This window comes from Vigna angularis, chromosome 11, assembly GCF_016808095.1.
Source record: "Vigna angularis cultivar LongXiaoDou No.4 chromosome 11, ASM1680809v1, whole genome shotgun sequence".
In the NCBI taxonomy this organism is placed as follows: domain Eukaryota; kingdom Viridiplantae; phylum Streptophyta; class Magnoliopsida; order Fabales; family Fabaceae; genus Vigna; species Vigna angularis.
In genome coordinates this window covers 25,183,141-25,195,387 of record NC_068980.1, presented here as the reverse complement: position 1 = coordinate 25,195,387, position 12,247 = coordinate 25,183,141, and the positions used below count along the sequence as shown (strand labels likewise).

Below are 12,247 nucleotides of genomic sequence, written 5' to 3'. Positions count from 1 at the left end.
ACATTTTCTTTTTCTCTATTTTTTCTATTGTTTATTTTATTTCCTTTAGTCATTTTAATTTAGTAAAATTGTGTTTTTTCATAATTTTTGTTTGAAGAATTTTATTAGAAAATTTGTAAAACTAGTTGGGGAACACTTTGACTAAGGAAAGATAAGGTACTTAAGTTGTCCATTGAGACACACCTCTTTTTCCTGGAAGTCCACTCAACAAGCTTTCAACTTATTTCTTTTCAGAAAACCTCTTTGAAAAATGTAAAATAATTTTTCATATGAAAATAATCAACAATGTGATTTTCAAATAAAATATGATTACTATCCTTAACAATCATATGATTCATATGGTTATCAGCAACAAGTTGTCACATATATTATTGCACCTGATATAACTAAGTTGACTATACGTCAAATAAATGATCTATATTGTATATTATATTTTCTGAAATATGAACAACAACCATATGGACCATCCTATAAAGAAGTTGGGTTATTAATGGATGGAGTGAAAGAAAAACTATAAATTGTAGATGAAAGGTTGTGAGCTGATCAAAGATGGAAAAATATTGTGTATGAGTGATATGAAAATGATAAAATGTTATGCAACATGATGAATGATGCAAGTAACAACAACTTTTTAGAATTACTTCTAAGTGTTAATTTCACTCTCCACTCCTATTCGAGATTTCCTGATACTATAGAGTTTAAAGCACTTCAACACGACATGAAAGATGTACTTCTAAAGTTAGTTATTAGAGGAGAACAAATGTCTGGTGATTTAAGTCAACTAATGAATGACAAAGCTAGGGAGACTGTGTTAGAATTTTTTCCGAAGATAATGGTTGAACAAAAATATTGAATTTAGGAAAATGAGAGAGGACATGGATTAGAGGTTGTAGAATTGGATATTTGATGTGAACAACATCAAGATTCAAATATCAAATCAACAACCAACTATAGAATCACATCATGTTGATATGTCTACTAATGAACATACATATTTTTACTAAAAGTGTTGTTGAATTTGTTAATGATGAAGCAACAGAGTCAACTGCTTCAAGTGTAGATTTTTGCTCACAATATGAGATTATGAGGATTACTGATGATCCTTTAATCATCGTAATACAAATGATGTTGAAATTGAGTTGAAACCACATGCTTCACACATTTAGTTTGTTGATGTGAACAATGAAAGTAGATTTTTAGTGGTGATATTTGTTAACTTAATTGCGGAACAAAAAGAAAGGTTGCTACAACAGGAAAACAAGTTAGATTTAAATTCATTTGATATCATTGTTGATAAAAATTTAAAGATGCATGCATGCTTATTTTTTGTTTTTAGCATAAATAAAAAAATGTTATTAAAAATTTAAAAATATTTGTTTTTATTAAAAATATAATTTTAAAAATTAATAAAATCATATAGAGAGACTTGTACTTTATAAAATTAAAGAAAATAAATTTTGACATATGGTCATATTGAGCCAAAAGTTTCAAAAGTTTTTTTTGTCTCTTCCCAAAAATAAGTTTATAAAAGATAACTTTTGAAATAAGTGTGGGAGGGACAAATATTAATTATGATTGTTTTTTGTTTTTTATTTTTAAATTTTTGTTTTATTTCCAATAAAAAATGTGATTTATTTTTGAGAAAATTATAAAAGTATTATCTTTTTATTTGGGGAAACTTTTATTGCTTTCACCCAAAAATTCACCCAAAAATATTTTATTGCTTTCAATATAACATATTAACATTAGATTTTAGGATTTGATTAGTAACAAAAACTATCAACAACAACGACCACCTGTGGAAGAGTGTTTAGTTATGGTCCATCAACCAAATGGTTACTCTTAAAAAGTAATTAGATCTGATGATGATTAACTTACGACAAAACACGATTAGCACAATTGGACCATAATTAGGTCGACAATAATCCAAAATTGATTCTGAAATCTATAAATACATGTTTGAAGTAAAAATATGAGTGATTGTATTTATTATACCTTTTACATATAACTTCCTAATTTGACTGAATAGTTTAGAAGAAGAACCGTAACAAAGACAAAACTTTAAAATATATGGAACTTGTTGAAAATATAACTTCAACCTCGTAACCAAAACATTTATAATAAACGTTTTATTTATGGTTTTTATTTTGAAAAAAAAAACTTCATTGTTTATCACAATTTGTCTAATAATCGTTATCTGTCTTCCATTGGAACTTATTAACTGATATCTTAACATTTTGCGTTTTGGCCTCACATGCAATATAGATCCACTTGTTTCTTACACCTGTTTCAAAGTTGAAAGCACTTTAGATTATTAATTGACTTCAGTTATTTATTTTTGGATTGAAAATATTAATGGTCAAGGTGATTGAGTATTATTTAAAAAGAAATATAGTCTAAATTGTCGGTGGCAGTAATAAATTACTATTTAAGAACTCTGACTAACACAACATTTACATTGTATAAATTCTTCAATTCTTGCCTTTCGTATCAATGTGTTTATTTGGATAACTACAAGGTCTTTTCACTACTACTTTTCCAATTAAAATTTTATTTTGGTAAATTGTGCGAATATTTAATGTAAAATTTTATAATTACGGATATTATTAAGATTAGCAACTGTATACATTTGATGAACTATATAATTAACTAAGTTTTACTATTACTTTGTGTTTTAAAGTTAAACTTAATGATATATTTTATCAAACAATTCTCACCATTTTGTAATTTGTTGGTATACTTTATTATTATATCTTTAAATTTTTACGTATTTGGCCGACATATTAAATATATTACAATATGGTTAGAAGAAAGATTTAAAAAATAAAATATCAGCAGAATGACGTTGTTTTTTTTTCTACATATTGGAGTAATTTAGTCTTGGCTGTTTTTATAATATGTCAACATGTTTTTGAACTTTAACAAATTAGTAAAATGTGCTAAAATTATAAAATAAGACGGTAAAAAGTGAGAAAAATTCAGATAATAAAATTCACAAAATAATTATAAATAGAGGGTAAGACTGTGTGATCTGTGAATAAGCACCAAATTTATTTAGTGGATTAATTGAAAAGTATTGAATAAATTGTAAACTTTACGAGAATTGAATTACGCAAATTGTAGGAGAAGTAAATTTTATGAGAAAATAATGACTAAATTGTAAGACAAAATAGTGTAGACAATATTTTTAATTTTATATATATTGAAAATCTCATATTATTAGAAATAAGATTCATAAATGAATATAAATATCATTGGTAAAATTGACTGAAATATGGACAAATCAATAATATCGATCACATGAAATAATAATAATAATATTATTATATTGTGTCAATAACTTTTTATTATGAAATAATCATAATAACATTATTTTTAAGTATTAAAATACCATATTATTAGAAATTATGTAAGTTATTTTATTAATATATACTTTATCTTTGTTGAATGTCCTTTAATTGATTTATAAAATGGGATGAATAGTTTTTCAAATTTGATCAAGAACATAAATTACATTAATATTTGTTAGTTATCGATAGATGTTATTTGATGAAATGATAAAAGTGATGTTTTAGACATTTTAAAGTGTAGATGAAACTAAAAGTCTCATAGTTGAAGATGCAATCAAGGTGGTTGGTTTGATGAAAAGCATAGCTAAAAAAATAAAGAAGAAAACAGCAAACAAGTCAGCGAATCCTTAAGCTGAGATCATAGTGATTTAGTCTTCTCTCATAGTAATTGTCTCTTCCAATTAATCAACCCCACAAAAGGGACACTTTTAAGATGATTAATTTTCCTTTGTTTTAATGTGTTTGACATTGCACTTCACATAAACTTTTTCACCTAAGCAAATTATTGCTAGGGATTATTAAAACATTTCAAGAAAAATATCTTCCATGCTGCTATTGTAACTACAAATTTTCAACTTAGTTTTTAAGAATATGAAACACAACAATTAAATTTAATCCTTTTATATTAGTTATTGATCATGCACTCAAAAAATATTTAGTTTTACTCTTTGTTCATTTCTTAGTCTATTATTTGGTGGTTGTGGTGAAGATTTTGTAAGAATTATAATATATTTTGGTCCAATAAAATGTCACAATGACACATGATAGCAACACTTTCATATCACATAAATTTATTCTAATTTTGTAAGGCTCACCATTTATCATTTTTATTTTAATATTTACTGTATTAACTTTATTTGTTCTAATAATGTATGAACATAAAACTGTTTTGTTTTATCTTCTTAGGTGCTGTAATTTTTTAGAGATACAATACAAAAAGAAATTAACCCTCCAATAGTTAGAAACTTGAGAGGTGATAACTTCAAATTCAATATTTTTTCCTAATTTAAATATTTAACTTAAAAATATTGATTCATTGTATTTGGATTTAAAATATTATGTAACTTTAAGAAAACATTTATGTGAAAGAATGATTCATTGTTAAACAATACAAAGGTTTTGTTGAAAATTTTCTGAATTCAGCTTCTTTATTAATATCTTGATATTGTCTCTCTCCTTAACCTTTAAAATATAGTGATAAGTATATTAAAAATGTTTTTAATATAATTTAAAATATTAAGATTAATGTATATTTTAAAGATATAAGAGAATCAAGTTCAAACTTTCTCATCATAAAAATAGTTTTTCAAAGATATTAATATCATGAAGCTCAAGATAGAGTTTGGCAACAAAAAAAAATCATTCACTAACTAGAATTAACTACAAATATTTATAAGTTTGAATTACAAGTCCCATTTTCCTAATATATTGGGACACATAATGGAGGGATGTGTATCATAGTAATAGCCAAACACCACAGGTAAAAACATAGGCACTCACCATCACTTCAAACAATGGATTAATTTCATCTTCATTTTTTGTTTTCTTGTTTTAATTTTTGTTTGCCATGGTGGCATTGGGGAATGAAGTCCCACATCAGTAATTGTTCCAAAGGTGAGGCATCCCCACTTCAGATAAATAACTCTCTGAGCTTCCTTCCCCAAAGCTTGGAGACCCTTTGAGACTTTGGTTCAGAGGATTCCTTTCCATCTTTGTGATCTGACTCAAAACAGCTTTCAACACTTTTCTGTCACAGGATAAAGGGTCTAAGCAGTAACCCAAATTCGGTGCTCCTCCTCCATATGCAGTCGCAGGTAATTTAGGCTCCATGGTTGTCATGTGGTTGAAAATAGGGTTTGCTTGGTTCTGAGAGAAAATGGAGAAGCAGGGCACTTGCTCAAACTCATCTGCATGAGCTTGAGTTTGATCAAAACTAATGTAAGAGTCCATTAATGCAGGAAGAGATGAAGAGCCTGTGTCTTCATAGCAGCTACCCATGCTAGGTTTGGCTGAAACTTCTCTGTTTTTGTAGAACACTCTACACAAAACCCAGTCTTCCTGTATTCACATAATGTGCACATTGTTTAAGCAAACCTCTTTTAATTTTGGATTAGGCCAAAAAGTTAATAAAGTGAAAGGAAAACAATTTGATTGATCTTATAATATATATGTGTGTGTGTGTGTGTAGTGGCTGCTCTCAACACAAAGCCAAATACCATACACATGGAAGAATTTGGTGCTTTCATAGGCTTACATAAGTGTAAAATAAAAAAATCCAATAGGATCTTCTTAGGTCAGCTACCCCATATATCTTATGTAGTCACATTCTAGCCAATAGCCAAGTGAGACAAATTTGGTTTTGGCACAGAGCAAAAACTATCCCTAAAAGTCAAAAGTCCTCAAATTTTTTATTGCAAATCACTAGCTGCCTCCCTGATGCATGCAAAGGAAACCAAACAAGGTCCTTCCCTAAAGTCTATGTATAACATAATATTCTATGTATATACTGACCATTCAAAGTGGTTAATGGAAAAACAGGTTCCCCATTGCTTACTCATTTTGGTCCAATATGCATTAGCTGGAATAAAATGTTGTCACAACATAACATAAAATACTTCAGATAAATGCATGTAAATGAAACATGTTTAGAGAACAAAGAAACCAGATCCTTTTCATATTTTATTCAGTCAGAATAAATATATAATCACTGTTATCTCATCATAAAATTGTTCAATATCAATGATAATATATAATCAGTTGATAATGTTACACACTAAGACTTAAACTCATTCCATTAGTGTATATATATATATATATACCTTAGAAGAAGAAACTTTAGGAGGTCCATGGGGCCCTTCAATGCGAAACTCATGCATCACCCACTCAGTTTTTCTCCCTTTGGGTGCCCTTCCTTGATAGAACACCAAAGTCTTCCTCATGCCAACAAGGGTGCCCTTGCGTAGGATAGGCCTGTCCTTCCCTGTGGCCTTCCAGTACCCTGAGGCAGTGGCACGGTTTGTGCGTAATCCTGTTGCATACTTACGGTCTCTTTGTGTATAGAAATACCACTCTTTCCCTCCCACACATGCTGTGTCTGCATAACCATTACAACACAGAATTACTATCAACAATCTAAGAATATCATTGCCAAAATAATGATACATTATAAGTAATTTGTAGAGAAAAAAAATTGTATGTTGTGTTGTAGAATATCATTGTTACTATGTAAGTTGAAGTTAAAAAGTGACTCAAATGTATAGAAAAGAAAGGGGTGCTTATATTTTTCAGCTGATGTATAATCTCTTGATTTCAGTGAGAAGAGTAACATGTGCAGTTAGGTCAATAAGGTGTGTCGTGTGTTCAAGTCAACTATGATTAGTTAAAAACAATTGTTCACATTAACAATATTATCTTTTTGTTTATAATATAATCCTAAATTAAATGAGTACGGTTTTCTTTACTTTGTCTTATTAGAAGAATTGAAAATTTTGATTTGGCAGAACAAGGAAATAAAAGTTATTATATGCATATTATTCCATTGTATAATAGAGTCTGGGTTATTTTAGAAATGCACACACGTATATATAATAATCAATCAGAAAACAGTTTAAAGAAAAATACAAAAACCAAATCGTTCTTGATGAGAAGCAATTATTATTATCTGAATACAAATTATTCTGTTTACTATTCAGATAGGCCCCTATTTATAACCAGCTTATAATTCTTCCATTAATTGCTCTTGTTTCTTCTGATTTACCTATCCTTATCAGCTTCTTTTCCTATATGACATGCTTATATAAAATACAAAACTAATTATGTTGATTTCATAATCAAACAGTTTGTATTATTTCTATAATAATGTAAACTATGAACACATGGCCTAGCACACCAAAGCAATGTTGACCCATCATATCAGGCCTGAAATCTCTATTTGTCCTTGTTGATAAAAAAAATGTTATTAAGCACCTCAATAATTATTCATGTGGTACCAAAATAAATAAATACACAGGTATTTTAAGTGCTTTTAAAAATATTTAAAAATTAAGAAGGAAAGAGATCATTTTTCCTGTTTGGAGATAAAATTTACATAAGGGATTAAATTATCAGTAAAGTAATAGTTGCTGCAAATTATTATTCAACTGATGAAGGGGGGAAAAACAAAGGCAATCAGGACAAGAAAGTTAAAGAGAAAATGTAAATCTAATTGTGTTTCTTATGATAAGTCAAATCTTACAGTGTAATTGTTTTTGACATGAAAGTACTATGAACATGGTGAGATCCAGCTAGAATAGTGATAAGGCTTGGGAGAGTTCAATCACTTTAATATGACATGTAAGGGGGTGATGTTCATGTGCAGGTGTGTTTTTGCAATGAAAATCATTATTTGAATTATTTTGGTGAAAAAATCACTGTCAAACACTTTATAATAGGACAAAATTCAATGAGTCAAAATTTTCAAAACTGAAAAAAAGTTATGAAGGTGATGTATATCATGCACTAACCGTTGGATAATATTACAATATTATCATATATAAACTATATCTATCTATATATATATATATATATATATATATATATATATATATATATATATATATATATATATATATATATATATATATATATATGTACATGCACATATATGATTTTTAGAGCTTCCCATTCAAAGTTTCCAACCTAACTGTGCACAGATCCCTTTCAATGAGAGAGCACTGTATCTGCATCCACAATTCCTTATTAACATTTTCATATATATCATTAATAATTATTAAGTACGGAAGACAATTTTTTTTATTAAAATAAAAATAGCTTCTCTAATATATTTTATCTTTATTATATAATATAGTACAGAAGTGCAAACTGAAAATTAAAGTTATGTCCCACAAGAAAATGCAAACTGACAACAGTGATGTTTTTCCAATTATTAACAAGGAAGAAAATATTCAACTAACATGGATCATACATCACACATGGAATTACTGATATATCAGAAAGAAAAAGGATGAACGGTTTTGATGTTGTTCTTTCACCAAGCAAACAGAATCATGTCATAAACCAGAAGGTTAATGAAAAGTTGATGATGAACCATAATTTTCTGATGAATTGATGTGTAAGAATTAGAGGTATTCTGTAATGTCTCACTAGTTACAGATGGCAGCTATATATTGTTTGCCATCAAAGCACTATCAGAAGTGCATGTATAGATTGGGATCTATAATAGCCATTGCAGTTGCTATCATCACCTCACCCCCTCATCACAAGAATTCAAAACAAATGAAAGCAACAACTCATTTTGTACTTTATCAACCGTAATAGGAAACTGGAATGGATCAAGCATGCTGCATGCCCATTATAAGTATCATGTGGGGTGACTTTGTCCTTGATTGTGAGGTGAAGAAAACCACACAAAGTTTTCTGGCTCAAGCAGAATCTTTCCCAGTTTCACTTATAAGAAGAAAAACTAAATGAATTGTGTCAAGACTCTAATCATCATACATATATATAGAGAAGTTATAAGAAACATGGCATGTAACATGATTAATAGTTTATATCAGAGAATGCATGATATACAAATATATATATATATATATATATATATATATATATATATATATATATATATATATATAAGAAGAAGAATACTACTCACCAGGAATATCCCAAGGTTCACACTTGTTAAGGTCAACATCTATCATGAGAAGGGAATCATTGTGTGTGACCTTCTTCATCAAGTAATCACACACAAGCTCTTCATCTCTTGGATGGAACCTGAACCCTGGTGGCAACTTTGCCTCTACCATGCTTATGTTGCTCATGTTTTGGTTTGAATACAGGTGTAGATAGAAGAAAGAGAAAGAGAAAGAGAAAGATGACAGAGAAAAGAGGTTGAAAGTTGAAGTGAGAAATTTGGAGAAGTATAATAAAGGAAGGAGGAGAAGAAAGGAGTATATATAAATGGAGAGGGATCACAAGTGGCTAAGTCAACATGTAATTGTTTGCATGGAAGAAGGGTAGGATGGTCATTAAGTTCTGCGTCTCAACTCAATGAATGATGACGTGCACAAACCAATCACTCCCAACTCCTTCATTTCTTCCTCTCGCAACTTATTTTTATCTTCGCATTATCACAAACACTACAAACGCATACTTTTACACACTTCCTAATTACTCATTCAACACAATTTACACTATCAAACATACTTTATTCAACTTCAATAACACAGTAATCATGGGAAAGTTTTTTGTATTTTGCATATCATAGATAATGTTAAAAAAAGTATAGTAAATATGTCACTAAAACAGAGAGATATAGTAAGACCACATCAAATTTGAATTGAACAAGATGACTATAACTCTCAAATGAATTTGTGAGAATAATAATTAGAGAGTTGGCACATAAGCAGCCAGTCTCAAATGAACACAGTGGTGATGAGAGATGACATAGCCATTTATTTTAATTTTGTCCACTTGTGCAACATCCCTCTCCCCTTCTATTAATTTGTTTATTTTATCTTTGCACAAACTAATACTCCTTTGTTCATATTCTTTGCTCAAAAAACTAGAAATATATAATCTCTCTCTCTCTCTCTCTCTCTCTCTCTCTCTCTCTCTCTCTCTCTCTCTCTCTCTCTTACACCCTTTAGCTTTTCAATTCTATTCATATTGGTTGTTGATAAGCTGGCATCCATAGGAATTTTCTTGAATGACCTTTATTTGGAACAAACAAAGCAGAGTGATTATATTGATATTAATTTTGTTTAAGGGTTATTATGTCGAATAGTTTATATGCATATGAAGACACAAAGGCTAAAGAGTATATTTTGTGCTGAAATTTGATAGGAGGCCAAGGGAGTTAGGACGTTAGGTGATCAATTTCGTCACAAGAATAAAAAAATGGGTAAAAATATATTAATTATATGTATTCAAATCTTGCTGTTAACCCAACACTTGAAAAGGGTTACTCCTCCTAAATTCTCTTAATCAAATTAATATATTATAATACGTTATTTAAATTAGCCATATATATAATAAATCAGATCCTCTTATCAAATAAAAATAAATAAAAAAAGCGTTTAGAAAAATTATTTGTTGTTAAACACCCTTAAGAAGATTCTAAACCAGCGTTCAATAACTTTTTAATTTACCTTTTTTAAGATATAAAGTATATTCCTAATTGAGGGATAGATTTGGCCCTATATAATCTTTTCTCTTAATTAAAATTTCTTTAGCCCTTTGTACAATATTTTAAATTTATACTTATTTTCAGAATAAAATTTAGCTAGTATATTTGGAGCAACTCTTGGGAACGGGATAAAAACCAACCCCTTGCTATTGCCTTTTTTTTTCTCTCCTGAACCAATTATAATTATTTTATGAAATTTTAAACCTACTATAAGGTTAACTAGAAAACCTTTCGTCTCCATTTAAAATTAAACATACGTTTTACAAATCCAATTTCTTAAATAAAAAATGCATAGTATGTAGGGGAACTTTTTGTTGGATATATCTATAAAGAAGTTCATAGATACAAACATCAATGATATATGAGTTCAACAATATAAGAAATTAACATCACTTTCTACCTAACATATTAAGACAATAAATTAACGAGTTTTTCACATTTATATAATGTGCTACTTTCTTATTTATATGTCACTTGAATTTTCAACCCTTTAAAGATGAATTATAGACAATAACATTTTTCACTTTTAAGTTTATACATACATATATATATATATATTAAAGTAATTACAATCATATTTTTTTTAGTTAATTTTGAGTTCTTAAGGATTTTTCAAAAAATCAAATTCTAAAATTAGAATGAATATTGCAAGGTTTTGTTGAATTGGAGAAGGGGCGGGGGGTTATTATTAGCATTGAAGATAAAAATGAAAAAATATCAAGCAATGATATAAGTTAATGGAATAAATTTATTTATTAAATACTCATATTTTAATTGAATAAACTTATGAAGAAATTAAATAAGATGATTTTGTGATAGATGAAATGACGAGTGAGGTATACAACCTTTATTTTAACCCTTCATACATGTTAAAGCCTTTCAAGGTAGATGTAAAAAATATGCATTATACTTTTTCAATAATTGAAGATAAACTAGGTTGTGAGTGCTACATTTATCGAACTTACAATGTAATGAAAAAAAAAAGTAACATGGCTATAGTAACAGTGAAAAAGAAATATCTCCCTCTTAGAAATCCAATCAAAAGTGTGTCCTTCATGTGTGTCCTTCATGTTTTATAATTTGTAAAAAAAATAAGCATAGGTGAAATAAGATTATAAAAATATATATTATAATTTAGTTTCTTTATAATTGATATAGAATCTGGATATATATTGAATATAAAAATTAAGAAAAATTCAATATTAGATAATGTTAAGAAGAGGTCAAATTGACTTATAAAATAAGGTTTGTACCTATTTATATACTATAAATTGATTTTATCTCACCTTATCTCTAGTCGATATGGAACTTCCAACTCACTTTATATCTAGTCGATATGAAATTTTCAATTAACCTTATCTCTTGTCGACGTGAGACTTCCAACAGATAACATGATAATTCTATATATCGACTAAATTAATCTTTTATATAAAATTAGAAAAATTTACACCTAACTAATTTTATCATAAGGATTTGTTAAGATCATGTTTATCTTTATTTCTATATTATAATTTAGTTGTATATGTAACTAGATATTCAAAAGACATGTTATATGTGAAATTGCATTAATTAATTAATGGAAAGTGTTTAAGGATAGAATTATGATAAGTAGATTGAAAGAAAATAAGAAAGTTGGTTGATGCATGCTGTGAAAGTATAGCTAGGTTTGGTCTATGATGGTGACGAAGATAGAGGCACACGTGAATTTGATTGA

The 12,247-nt window shown here is 28.3% G+C and overlaps 1 protein-coding gene across 1 annotated transcript; it reads right to left on the bottom strand.

Annotated features, from left to right (window-relative positions):
- Positions 1–4,700: 4,700 nt before the first annotated feature.
- LOC108332483 (NAC domain-containing protein 21/22) lies at positions 4,701–9,282 on the bottom strand. The gene is made up of 3 exons (XM_052871109.1): positions 9,001–9,282; positions 6,170–6,444; positions 4,701–5,408 (listed from the first exon to the last, which is right to left on the bottom strand). Exons 1-3 carry the CDS (start codon positions 9,164–9,166, stop codon positions 4,947–4,949), a joined length of 903 nt encoding a protein of 300 aa, XP_052727069.1. The 5' UTR covers positions 9,167–9,282; the 3' UTR covers positions 4,701–4,946.
- Positions 9,283–12,247: the final 2,965 nt, after the last annotated feature.